General features: G+C 46.1%; 3 protein-coding genes across 4 annotated transcripts in view; 2 read left to right on the forward strand and 1 right to left on the reverse strand.

Annotated features, from left to right (window-relative positions):
• The window catches only part of ppm1e (protein phosphatase, Mg2+/Mn2+ dependent, 1E), a 35,639-nt gene extending 34,794 nt beyond the window's left edge, over window positions 1-845 (reverse strand). The window contains exons 1-2 of one of the 2 annotated variants that reach the window (XM_068600646.1): window positions 728-845; window positions 342-598 (exon numbers count right to left, since the gene is read on the reverse strand). In XM_068600646.1, coding sequence (XP_068456747.1) covers window positions 342-523 — 182 coding nt within the window. In that variant the 5' untranslated portion in view covers window positions 524-598; window positions 728-845. Of the gene's footprint in view, window positions 1-341 lie in introns of both variants that reach the window. The other variant, XM_068600647.1, reaches the window with a different exon arrangement.
• Window positions 846-2,805: 1,960 nt separating this feature from the next.
• smg8 (SMG8 nonsense mediated mRNA decay factor) lies at window positions 2,806-9,157 on the forward strand. The gene is made up of 5 exons (XM_068599712.1): window positions 2,806-3,505; window positions 4,551-5,448; window positions 5,702-5,847; window positions 5,965-6,891; window positions 7,833-9,157. Exons 1-5 carry the CDS (start codon window positions 2,882-2,884, stop codon window positions 8,043-8,045), a joined length of 2,808 nt encoding a protein of 935 aa, XP_068455813.1. The 5' UTR covers window positions 2,806-2,881; the 3' UTR covers window positions 8,046-9,157.
• A 1,595-nt stretch (window positions 9,158-10,752) lies between these two features.
• Window positions 10,753-13,351, forward strand: kcnj15 (potassium inwardly rectifying channel subfamily J member 15). The gene is made up of 2 exons (XM_068600444.1): window positions 10,753-10,819; window positions 11,962-13,351. The coding sequence occupies exon 2, from the start codon at window positions 12,001-12,003 to the stop codon at window positions 13,024-13,026; it is 1,026 nt and encodes a 341-aa protein (XP_068456545.1). The 5' UTR covers window positions 10,753-10,819; window positions 11,962-12,000; the 3' UTR covers window positions 13,027-13,351.
• Window positions 13,352-13,535: the final 184 nt, after the last annotated feature.

Genomic DNA, 13,535 nt, shown 5'->3' on the forward strand with positions numbered 1-13,535 from the left:
CACACACACACACACACACACACACACACACACACACACACACACACACACACACACACACAACCCAGTGGTCACGTTTAACTTCTGCTTTATGTGTCATTCCTTCGTCGTGTTTCAGTGAAGACACTTGTCTAAAAACTTGTGTGTCGGACACACCCAGCATTGGCGTGAGGCAGGCCGGCTTATCTCCGACGTGGACCCGGTCGGGGTCAACGCGGTTCCACCGGCGACACACAACACGCACCGTGCGAGCTGCGTGGCTCCTTGTACACATACACACAATACCACGGCGTCTAAGCACAACATAAATAAATAAATACAAACAAAAGTGGTCACTTAACTATTTGTAGAGGTGCTGGAGACACAGGTCGAGGCATTCCCCCTCCACCTCGTCGTCAGTCAGCAGGTCCGACAAGGGGCGCAGCGGCGGCGGGTCGCTCTCCTGCAGAGGCATCCTCATCTCCCGCAGGAAGAGCTCCAGGAACCGTCGGAAGGTTTTCTCCTCTGCTGTAGAGCCGGCCATCCTCTCTCATTCCCGGGCAAGACAAGAGAGAGAGAGAGAGCTCCGCTCCGTCAGTGCGCTCTAACTTCCCGGCGGCTGAGAGAGGAAGAACAAACAACAACAAAAAAAAGAAAGAAGAAGAAGAAGAGAAGAGTCGGTACTCTGGACCGAACTAGTTGGGACCGCCGGTGCACGAGCGCACTACCTGAATGAAGGTGGACTAACCGGAAGGGAGGGGGTTAGGGGGGAAGGCTGGGTGCCGGACCGGGTGCGCGGACTCCGTCTCCGGGTGTCACTGCTGGACTGGGCTCGCTGTCGGGAGCTGGACTGAGACCCCCATTCAGAGCCGGGCGGGAGCGCGCATCCGCGTTATCGGGGATTTCGGATGATCGTCAGACGGCGGTGACGTCAGAGGGACGAGGGTTTACATGGGGGTCGGGAGCGCGCACGTATAACGCCCCCCTTCATGACGTCACAAACTGTATTTATTTATTTTACCCTACGAGTGCAATGTCACATTCAGAAACATATGCCTACATTTAAAACATGAAAGCTAAAAAAATGTATAAATGAAATGTAACAGGATATGACGTAATTACCGTTACTCAAGAAAATTACTTGAATTATATTATATAAATATATACATATATATACATATATATATATACTTATACAAATATACGTATTTTATATATATATATATATATATATATATATATATATATATATATATATATTATGCATATGTGTATATACATAATTCATATTAATATATACATACATAGACATTTGGAGAATCTAATTTTAAGTATCTACAATTACAAATTGAACAATTGTACGAATCCCAAAAGTGAATTCTAGTTATTCCTATTGAAATTATGACTCGTCAACATATCTTTCAGTTATTTAAAGATATCTTTAATTCAGATTACCACAGATACCACAGATTAAGTTCAATACTTTTTACTGGCGTCAATGTGGCTTAAAGTTTTAGTCTGGATTTTAACAAATGAGTACGCTTTATTTCTGCAGGGAGATATATATAGTAACTAATCATGTGACCTGTCTCAAAGGCTTTTAGCTGCAGCATTGAAGGTCTTGAATAACTGATGAAGAGCACAATGGTTTGAAACGTCTCATGATATGAACACAGAAGTGGAAGTCGGTGGGCTGTATTTGGACTTTTCCACATTTGTCTGGTGACACATGTCTGGAAAATATTCGGATGTCTGAGCCTTTTCCTTCCCTTCTCTTTCTATTTCAGTCGTTGACTTATTTAATGTCCCCCTCCACCCGAGAATCTGTTTTACCTCATTGTCTGACCTTCTCTGTGCAGAATGATGTTTGTGCAGTAATACTGGAACAATTGGTAAATTAATTATCTGAGAGAAAATCATTTGACTGCAGTTTTGCTATTCAATTACCAGTTTATCAAGGTATAAACCAATAAAATAACTAATGTGGTTCCAGTTTCTCAAATGTGCCTATTTGCTACCTTTGTGTCATGTCACTGTAAACTGAATATCTTTAGGAAATTCTGTGAGTTTTATTATTTATTATTTAGTGTCATGTGCACAACAATTACAGAGAAAGACAAGAGAATGCGAGCCATGAAACAGTATATAAAAATATGTATAACAAATAATATATATATATATATGTGTGTGTGTGTGTGTGTGTGTGTGTGTGTGTGTGTGTGTGTGTGTGGTGTAGACATGTGTACAATAATTACAATAATTTCAAGATAAACTGTCATGTTTATGAATGATTAGATATGTTATATATAAGTATATGTACGTATAAGTATGAATACTCATAAATATACCATCTCTAATTATACAATACCTTGACAGTTATCAGACATGTGTGCAAATTATTGCACACATGTCTACCACAAACATATATTATAATACATTATTATAATATGATATATACATATGTACATATCATATTATAAATATATTATATTATCATATATATGTATAGAATACATATATACATATAAATACATATACATGTATAAATATTATATATATATATATATATATATATATATATATATATATATATATATATATATATATATATATATAAATAAATTACAACACTCTCTGCTCTTATTTACTTTTATTACTTGACATAAAACAACTTAAACACATTTACGTATTTCGTCTTCCTTCGCTGCCACATTAATTTGATTAAACATAATGTATTAAATTCATTTAATTAAATATAACGTAACAGAGGAACGAGTGAAACAAATGTTGCATCGACTCGGACATCTTAGTTCGCGACACCGGAAACGTGTGCGTCGTTGTTTTCATTCCCCCGACCCAATCCCGCGGCCCCAGCGGCCCCCCGAACTTCTTCTTCTCCGCCATGAAGGAAACTAACACGGCTCTGCCGGTGAGCATGGGCGCTCTGCTGCGGGCGGACCCGCAGGAGGACGCTCTCTACCGGGACGACGGGCTGTGCGTCGTCGGGGTCTTCGGCAAAAGCAGCTCGCAGCTCGGCCCCCAGAAGGAGACGATAGTCAACAACCTGGCGGACAAGCACATGTTCCCGCTGTTCGGCGGCCCGGAGGACGGCGGCACCGCGGACAGCCGCATCGAGGCCTTCTACCAGCAGGAGAGCCGCGTGCTCTACCTGCTGCTGTCCTCCGCGTGCGACAGCCGCCAGCTGCTGCGGGCCTGCGAGTCCCTGAGCGCGGGCACGGGCCACTCCGACGCCCACGACGTGTGGAAGGACCTGGACCGACAGCACTGCCTGCACCTGCTCTACCTGTTCTCCGTGTGCCACGTCCTGCTGCTCGTGCACCCGAACCAGACCTTCGACGTCACCCACGACCGGCTCTTCCGGGCGCTGGACGCGCTGCGGCAGAAGGTGCTGCCCCTCATCCGGGCCGCCATCAAGGACTGCCCGGTGTCCAAGGACTGGAAGCTGAACTGCCGGCCGTGTCCCCCGCGGCTGCTCTTCGTGTTCCAGATGAGCGGCTCTCTGAAGGTCCGCAACCACGTGCATGGAAACACGTCTGTGTAACAAGACATTTTATTTATGAATCATCCTGCAATGAGGCAGGATGAGTTCAACTGAATCAGTGGTTCAAAGTAACGCATATACTCAAGTGATGTGCCTAAGTACAAGTTTGAGGTACTTGTACACCATGTCATGCTTCTATTGCACCACTTTTAAAAAGAAAATATTGCGATTTTTTACTTCAGTGCAATTTATTTGACAGCTGACGTTAATGCACAATGATATGAAATGCATTTTTATGGCATAAAACATTCATAAAATACTTTAAATTGAGCCAACGACACCAGTAGAATGACATCACACAGTGCATCACAATAACAACAATAATGAGATAATATGAATACAATACAATTCAGTATTCCTACGCCGTTACTTTAACTTAATTAAATATAATTTACTCAGAGAAACATGGTAACTTGTGCTCTAATGGTGTTCTTCTAATAATTACATGCATATCAACTTGTACGTGGAAGAAGTACTCGTGAAAGTAGTAATACCACGGTGTAGAAATACTGTTTCAAGTGAAAGTCATGCATTAAAAAGTAAACGGGTATTTGCATCAAAATATACTTAAAGTGGCAAAAGTAAACATGCTTATTGTGCAGAATAACCCATTAAAAGTATGTTAATATATATGTACTTTATTATTAGATTATAATTATTGATACATTAAAGTGTGTGTGTGTGGTGCTTCTACATAGTCGCTGTTTTACTCCAGTAGATGGAGTACCATCAACAAAATATACATATAACGATACATTCTATCTTTTAAAGGCACTTTACATGGTAAAAAACAGAAACAATAAAGGCGACAACACTATAAACAAGGCAGAGAGATGACATCATCACATTAATGAGGAATAAAATGGGAAATTAAAAGAGAAAGTTTGGGAAAATTCGCTCGTTTTCATAGAAGAAGGTGATGAGATAAAAAAAAAATAGGATCAGTAACTCGTTGCCGCATAAACTTTCCTGTCTGTGTTTCACTCCGTCCGTTTCTTTGTCCCTGAAGGTCTCGGCGAACGGCTCCGAGTCCGTCGCGAACCCCGACAAGCCCAAGAAGCACTCGCCGCGGCGGCGCCTGCAGCACGCGCTGGAGGACCAGATCTACCGCATCTTCCGCAAGAGCCGCGTGCTCACCAACCAGAGCAGCAACTGCCTGTTCACCGTGCCGGCCAACCAGGCCTTCGTGTACGTGATCCCGGCGGCGGACGAGGACCCCGTGGGCGCCCTGCTGGACCAGCTGCGCTCCAACTGCGCCCTGGGCGAGGCGGACGCCGCCCCGCCGGTGTCGGGCCCGCGGCGCTACCAGCAGATGCGGCGCGCGGCGCGGCAGCCCGCCGGCGACCCCGTGAGCGTGCTGCTGGGCGGCCAGCTGGCCGACTGCAGCCTGCGGGAGTTCCTCTGGCAGCACGTGGAGCTGGTGCTCACCAAGAAGGGCTTCGACGACAGCGTCGGGCGCAACCCGCAGCCGTCGCACTTCGAGCTGCCGACCTACACCAAGTGGGCGCAGGTGGCCTCGAGGCTCCACCAGGTGCTGGTGGGCGACGCCGAGGAGGAGACCGCCGAGCTGGCCTCCAAGGTGCAGGGCCAGCTGAAGGTGCTGGAGGGTTTCCTCGACGCCGACACCAAGTTCTCGGAGAACCGCTGCCAGAAGGCGCTGCCGCTGGCCCACAGCGCCTACCAGTCCAACCTGCCGCACAACTACACCACCACGGTGCACAAGAACCAGCTGGCGCAGGCGCTGCGGGTGTACAGCCAGCACGCGCGGGGCGTGGCCTTCCAGCGCTACGCGCTGCAGCTGCACGAGGACTGCTACAAGTTCTGGAGCAACGGCCACCAGCTGTGCGAGGAGCGCAGCCTCAGCGACCAGCACTGCGTCCACAAGTTCCACCTCCTGCCTCAGACGGGTGAGCTCTGCCTTCTTCTTCTTCTTCTTCTTCTTCTTCTTCTTCTTCTTCTTCTTCTTCTACCTTCTACTTTTTCTACTACTTTTACTACTTCTTCTTCTAATATAATATAATATATATTTAAAGTTCTGACACCGCTGATCTAATGCAGACTTGGATGATTATGTATTTGTATTCAAAGGGAGTCGGGATTAAGAAGAAAAAAAAAAATAAAAACAATGATGTGGAAGACTGAAATCTGACTTTCCTGCAGGAGAGAAGACGGACATGGATCGCAACCCGCCCATCCTGAACCACAACAGCAGGGGGCGCTCCACCAGCTCCTGCAACTGCGGCAGGAAGCAGGCGCCCCGCGAGGACCCGTTCGACGCTCAGGCCGCCAACTACGACTTCTACCAGGTCCGAACTCCCACAGCAGAGAGGCTTTTTATTTAATTCAATGTAATACACGATGAAACTGGAACACTTGGTCGGTTAAACGGTCCTTCGTGCTCTCGCGGTCTTTTTCCCGCTCAGATGCTGGAGGAGAAATGCTGCGGGAAGCTGGAGAGGATCGAGTTCCCCGTGTTCCAGCCCAGCACGCCGGACCCGGCGCCGGCCTGCAACCAAGCGCCGGAGCCCCCGAGCGAGGCCTCGGCGTCCGGCGAGGCGGCGGCGGCGGCGGAGGAAGAGGAGGAGGCGGAGGCGGAGCAGCTGAAGGAGCCGAGCGCCGCCCGGAGCCGCACGCCGGCCGACGCCAGCCTCAGCCTGGCGCTCAGCCTCGGCCAGTCCACCGACAGCCTGGGGCCCTACGGGGACGGCGAGGGAGGCGACGCGCCGGTCGGCCAGAAGAGGCCGAGCCTCGTGGACCGCCAGCCCTCCACGGTGGAGTACCTCCCGGGCATGATGCACAGCGGCTGCCCCAAGGGCCTCCTCCCCAAGTTCTCCAGCTGGTCGCTGCTCAAGCTGGGCCCGGCCAAGTCCTACAACTGCCACGTCGGCCTGGAGCAGCCGGGCTTCCTCCCCGGCTCCTCCTTCCTGCTGCCGTGGGACCTGGTGATCCGCTCTCGGTCGGAGGAGGACGCGGCGGGGCTGCCGGAGCCCCTGGACGGCGGCGCCTCCTCGTGGCCGGCGCCCAACAAGCTTCCGGCGGGGGGCAAGCGGGGGAGCACTGGGGGCCTCGGCCGGAGCCGCAGGAGGGACGACGTGGCTCGCATCTTCGTGGGCTTCGAGTACGAGGACGCCAGGGGGAGGCGCTTCATCAGCTGCGGGCCGGATAAGATCGTGAAGGTGCTGGGCCCCGGCGGCGCCAAGGACCCCGCCACCCGGGTGCTGAACACCGACATGCCGCTGTACATCCCGTCCCCCTCGCAGGGCCGCGGGCTCAAGTCTCACTTCGCCCAGCTGACTCGGCTGTTCGTCGTGGTGCCGGACGCTCCTCTGGACGTCACCCTCAACCCGCAGGTGAGTCCACTGCCGCTGGATGGAGAGATCGTAGAGGGTCGGTCGTCCAGTCAGAGTTCTCTGCATATCTGTGTCAAAAAAGCTGATTCTGCATTCCTGTCAGGGTTCTGACGGTCATGGAGAAATTTAAAGTGGGTTAAAAGTCATGGAAATTTGGTTTAAAGTTATGGAAATTTGGTTAAAAGTCATAAAAAATTTGGTTAAAGGTTGATTTAAAAGTCATGAAAATGTGGTTAAAAGTTATGGAAATTTGTTTAAAAGTCATAAAAATGTGTTTAAAAGTCATAAAAATTTGGTTAAAAGGCATGAAAATCTGGTTGAAAGTCATGAAAATTTGGTAAAAAGTCGTAAAAATTTGGTTAAAAGTCATAAAAATTTGGTTGAAAGTCATAAAAATTTGGTAAAAAGTCATAAAAATGTGTTTAAAAGTCATGAAAATTTGGTTAAAAGTCATGAAAATTTGGTTGAAAGTCATGAAAATTTGGTAAAAAGTCATAAAAATTTGATGAAAAGTTATGATAATTTAGTTAAAAGTCATGAAAATTTGGTTAAAAGTCATAAAAATGTTGTTCGAATTTTGTTAAGTCATAAAAATTTGGTTAAAATTTGGTTGAAAGTCATAACAATTTGGTAAAAAGTCTTAACAATTTGGTAAAAAGTCATAACAATTTGTTAAAAAATTATGGTAGTTTTGTTAAAAGTCATACAAAATTTGTTGAAAAGTCATAAAAATATGGTTAAAAGTCTTAAAAATTTGGTAAAAAGTTATGGTAACTTGGTTAAAAGTCCTGGAAGTCCATTGGTCACAATGTCTATGAACTCCGTCTTTTATTGTTGTCAAATCTCCAAACCGTCCCTAAACACCTGGAGGTGAAATATGTATTTTCGTGGAGGATGAACGAGTGAAACAAGTCAGCGTTCTTCCTGCGTGATGCCTTCAGGTGCAGCCCGGTCCTCCTCCCTGCCCCGTCTTCCACCCGGAGCAGACGGACTTGGTGTTGCCGCCCGACGGCTTTTGGGTTCTGCGGTTCCCGTACTCGTACTGCACGGACCGCGGGCCCTGCTACCCGCCCAAAGAGAACCAGCCGCTGAACAACCACAAGGTGCTGCGAGCCATCCTGAAGGCCGCCGCCGCCAACCCGCCGCCGCCGTGACCTCTGACCTCACGCGGGACGGTTGTTTATTCACCGTGACCCCGACGCGGCCGCAGAAGGTTCTGGACGGACCTCAGTGGACCTCATCAGGTCAAATACCACACACACACACACACACACACACACACACACACACACACACACACACACACACACACACACACACACACACACACACGCACACACCCTTAAATGGAGGAAAAACTTGTTCTGTGCTCTTAAGCCAAACTTTAAAGTTTACCCTTTTTGGCTCGGAGATATATATATATTTATTTTTTTAAAGCGCTTACGTCGTGTTTTCTGTTTATTCGTCACATTTGAACACCGAGCTAGCAGGTTTTTTTGGGTTTTTTTTGGGAGGAAAGTCTCTAATTTGTGGACAAAAAACTTCTTTTTTTTTTAAAGTCTGGACTCGTGGCTGAAACAAGATGCGTTTACAAATGTAACCGCTGGTTATGGACTAAAGAAGACATTCAAACAGGATGTTTAATCTGTATTCTGCACCACTTTACCCTTAAAAATATCATTTGTTAGCGAAAATACTTCATAAATTATGTTAAAATGTAGTTGTGTGCAGATATAAACGTGTGTTTTTGTGCAGAAATTATGAATAAACATGTAGTTACACAGATATACCACAAGGTATGACTGCTGATGAATATTGCACATTAATCACGTTTTCATTTGTATGATTTGTGTACGACTCCATTTGATTCCAGGTGTTATAAACCTTTTAAAAACGTGTGTGCTGCTCATGAATGTGAGTGGAGGACTTCCAGTAAAAGAGTTCCGAATCATGTGTACTGGTACAATACGTGTATAAGTACTACTACTACTACACTGAATACTTCCTAGACGGACTCGATACACGGAGGACTGGAGAGGAAACGTGTTCATGATATTCTGTAAATAAAACAAATGTTTCTCAGATGTTTTACTTTGATATTGTCGGTGTTGTAAAAGGTGCATTACACTGTTTGTCCACTAGAGGGCGCTGCACTGCTTTCACGTTGAAGATCTTTTAATGCACGGTTTTATTTCTTATGTTTTAATATTAGTTTTAGCTCCAACATCAATGCTTTTTCTGTCAAATTTAGGATTTAATTTAATATTTATCTTATTTAATTTAAGGCATTCCTCTTTTTAAACACAAATCCTGAAAAATAATAATCTGAATTTCCATGAAATATTTAATTAAACCACAAAAAATGTATTGTTAAGTATAAAAATGGAGTTTATGGAGTTTTAAATGCATATTAAGAGTGTATCTTTGTTGTATGACTCATGTACTTTCTTACTGGTACTTAAAATGAAGTTAAAGGAACAAGGAACTCAATTGGTGATCACAAACCTTCGACCGACACACACACACACACACACACACACACACACACACTGAACCTTCAGGAATGCGGGTCATAAGAACGAGGTTAATGACAAAGCCAAGACGACTGATACGAGGTGGTAAAGTTAGACGGTCGACATTGAACGTTGTTGTTGTGGGAACTTTGTTTGCACAACGTCCGCTTGCATTCACACACTGGAAGCTACCGGGGCGGGTCCTTCAGGCCATCGGGGATCAAAACAAAAGAGAGATTTCTGAGCCGGCGGAGAAGGAAAGTGTCCCGAGACCAAAAAAAAATCTGAATTTACAAAAGAAAAACTGAATCGTCTGGTTTCACGTTTTTTGGTCTAAATCAACTAATATTTCTAAAGTCAACGAGTCGAACATTTTACAAAGAAACGTGCTGAACACAAGACTTAAAGTGCTGCTTTTGTGTTGTTCTTTGTGCAGAAACAACGCAACGAAATGACGAATATATCGACCCACTGCTCAGTCGAGTTCCCTTGTTGCTAAATGTGATTATTACAAAGTATAATTTCATTTAATCCAAGTGATGCATTGAGGTTGAGCCTCAATTCTAAATGACTTTAGTTCTGGGAATTCAATTTTTTTAATCTGAATATTACCCCTCAAAACTTTGAATGAAGTAAAAGCGATCAAACGAGCCAGACGGTTCAGTTGAAGTGACTTCCTGAGCTTCAGATAGAACCTAAAAGACGGTAAAAGGAGTTGAAGTGTCGAAAAGCAGTTGGAAGTTTGTGAAACTGTTAAAGGAGTTTGAGGGTTCAGATGAAGCGTCTGAACCCCGCTTCATCTCACGCTTCAAACTTCAACTGAGATTTAATATTTTTACTCGTATTTCAGCCCGAATGTTTGAAGTGATTGATTCACTTCAACTGACCTCTGCTTTCGGTTTGTACACTTCCACTGACACCACTTCTGTGCTTCAAATCGTTCACACTGATACCTCATAACATGTCATTCAGAAAGTAACGCCACTTCTTTTCCTTTTCCGTCTTTCATGTCAGCTTCACACGTCATCTTTATTCAGTATTTATGTTTTTGTCACTTTCATGTCTTCGTTCGTTCGTTTACTTATTTTCCTGAATGAACACTCGACACCAGACGTCACGGTGTCCTTCAGAGGATCCGCCTGCAGGCCGTGAACGTGGGCGCGTTTGTTTAAAGCGACAACAACCAGGAACGGACCAAAACAAAACTCCTCCGTGTTGCCACCTGTGGACAGGTGAGAGGGGGCGGAGCCAACCAGCAGCAGAGCCCTTTTACAACTCTACCTTCTTTCTTTCTGTCTTTCTTCCTTCCTTCCCCCCCCCTGAACACGACTGTGCCAAAGTTCAGACTCACAACAATCGACAGAAAGACTCTGAGCTGGATGTTGGTCTGACAGACTGAGCGACACACCTGAGACGTGAGTACAACGCTCTGCTCGTTACCGTGAAGGTTCCTTTAATGTTTCACCACCGAGTTACCTCCTGGACTCAGTGTGTTGAGTCTGTAGCCGCCGCCTTTTATGAATATTACTCATTAAATGTGAGTTTTATTTGGTGTTTTTGTGTCGAATCCTCGGCTGTTCTTGAGTCCCCTTCAGAGGGCAAATCTGGAGGAAAGGACGTTTTTTTTAGTATAGTTTAAGGTTTTGAGGTAATGGAGTATTTAAATATTGCTGCTACATTGAAGTTTTGTTTTACTTTAGCTCCTCTGGTAAACTCACAACTAGATTATATTTTTTAAATAAAATAACATGAGACCAATTAAGGTATTTTTCACATTGACAAGTATTACTTATTAGGTACTAGTACTGGGCTGGAAGTACTATTGCAACACTGTAAATACTCTGTTAGTAAAAAAGGACTGCATTGAAAATATTCCTACGAATATAAATACTATTATATATTCCATCACAAGATTGTTATTACTTGTGCATTAATTTAAAATGAGTATTATTTGTAGCTGGAGCTCATTTTAATCAATTCATTATTGATTATTCTATTAATGTGCTGATTATTTTCTCCATTAATTGATTGTTTGCGTTGTAGAAATAGTGATAAATGTCGGTCACAGTGACCCAGAGCCCAAAGTGGCACCTTCACAAAGTCAAAACCCCAATTTCATTAAATTAAATCTGTAATTTATAAAGTAATTAGTTATCAAAAAGTGAAATGTACAATATTTTCCTCCTGAAATGTACTTGTACATGTACCAGTAGCGTATCTCATTACTGTAAAAGTCGGGTTATAAGCCGCTCCTAGCTTCGTTTGGTGTCCCCGCTGTAGCGAGCTAGCGCTGCTGCTAGCTCGCCGCTGCTGCTACTGCCCACGTTGGGCATCAAGCCGGTGCTGGTCCCGCTACCTTTGGTGGTTGTCAGAGAGCTAGCAAGGGGCTAGCAGCAGCGCTAGCGGAGTGCTGGCAGCAGCGCTAACTGGCTACAGTTAGCTAGTTGTAGCGGTTTTTGTAAGCTGACTTTTATGCTACTTGGTTACATTCCGCCACTGGATATTAATCTAATGTCTCGGCTTCTTGTTTGTTTTTTTATAACCCTTCCACGCCCAGAAGTCACCGTCTTTTGTCAATTAGCTTGAAAAAAGCAAGATGGCGACCAGGAGGGTCGAGGTCCAGCGGAGGATCGTGTCCAAGGACGGCCACAACAACGTGCGCATCGACAACGTGGAGGGCATGGTGAAGCTGTACCTGCACGACATCTGGACCACGGTGGTGGACATGAAGTGGCGCTACAAGCTCACCCTGTTCGCCTCCACCTTCGTCATGACGTGGTTCATCTTCGGGGTGATCTTCTACTTCATCGGCATGGGCAACGGGGACTTCGAGCCGGGCCTGAACGCCAACCACACGGCCTGCGTGGTGAACGTGGAGACGCTCACCGGGGCCTTCCTCTTCTCGCTGGAGTCGCAGACCACCATCGGCTACGGCTTCCGCTACATCTCGGAGGAGTGCCCGCTGGCCATCTTCACCCTGGTGGTGCAGCTCGTGGTCACGGGCCTGGCGGAGATCTTCGTCACCGGCGCCTTCCTGGCCAAGCTGGCCCGCCCCAAGAAGCGAGCGGAGACCATCAAGTTCAGCAAGTCGGCGGTGATCTGCCGGCGCCGGGGGAAGCTGTGCCTGATGGTGCGGGTGGCCAACATGAGGAAGAGCCTGCTGATCCAGTGCCAGCTGACGGGGAAGGTGCTCCACTCCAACGTGACGGAGGAGGGCGAGAAGACGCAGATCCACCAGAGCTCCGTGGACTTCTTCATGGACTCCAGCAGCGAGTGCCCCTTCCTCATCCTGCCGCTCACCTTCTACCACGTCCTGGACGACGAGCGCAGCCCGCTGGCGGGGCTCAACGCCGTCAACCTGACCACGCGCGACTTCGAGCTGCTGGTGACCCTCAACGCCACCATGGAGTCCACCGCCGCCACGTGCCAGAGCCGCACCTCCTACGTGCCCCAGGAGATCCTCTGGGGCTACGAGTTCAAGCCGGTGCTGTTCATCACCACCGGCGGCCGCTACGTGGCCGACTTCAACTTTTTCGACAAGGTGAAGGTGAACAACGACGCCGCCTTCCTCAGCAACAACACGGAGAAGCTCAAGATAAAGGAGGTTTTCAAGGAAGTGTAGAGGAGGAGGAGCCTCGCAGCCACCACGAACAAGCCAACGTTTAATATATTAGTGATAAAACCAACTACATAAGAGGTTTAACTTTGAAATACATTGAAATAGCCATTGGGTAAAATGGACGACTGTTCGTGTAGCAAATACAAAACGATTGACAAGCGATGTGAGGAAGTAATCAAAGCACAAGCGTCTTCATGTGACTTATGAAATGTGCAAAAGGTCATGGTGGGGTCGGTGGGGCAGAAATCAGGCTGTACATGATGTGATTCTTTGGTTTGTTGTGTTTTTAGGATGGACAGATGTGTGATGACGGTATAATATACACTGGGCGGTGCAAAAGAGGATTTGTTTTGTAAATAAAGATTTCTTCATGAAATAAAAATTAAAATGTAATGCTTTTTTTGTTGTCTCAGAAATAGAAATAGACCATCTTCTCTCTGACGGCGTCGTTAACTGATGGAGGTTTTTATCGAAGAAATATATTGTTTGTATTAGGTAAGGTATTAAAGATA

Source organism: Clinocottus analis, unplaced genomic scaffold, assembly GCF_023055335.1.
Source record: "Clinocottus analis isolate CAN_PGR_092001 unplaced genomic scaffold, fCliAna1.0.p SCAF_5, whole genome shotgun sequence".
In the NCBI taxonomy this organism is placed as follows: Eukaryota; Metazoa; Chordata; class Actinopteri; order Perciformes; family Cottidae; genus Clinocottus; species Clinocottus analis.

Coding starts and splice junctions, on each gene's coding strand:
- smg8 (XM_068599712.1), top strand. CDS start 2,882: ATGAAGGAAACTAACACGGCTCTGCCGGTGAGCATGGGCGCTCTGCTG. Junction 3,506..4,550: donor AGATGAGCGGCTCTCTGAAG/GTCCGCAACCAC, acceptor TTGTCCCTGAAG/GTCTCGGCGAACGGCTCCGA. Junction 5,848..5,964: donor CCAACTACGACTTCTACCAG/GTCCGAACTCCC, acceptor TTTCCCGCTCAG/ATGCTGGAGGAGAAATGCTG.
- kcnj15 (XM_068600444.1), top strand. CDS start 12,001: ATGGCGACCAGGAGGGTCGAGGTCCAGCGGAGGATCGTGTCCAAGGAC.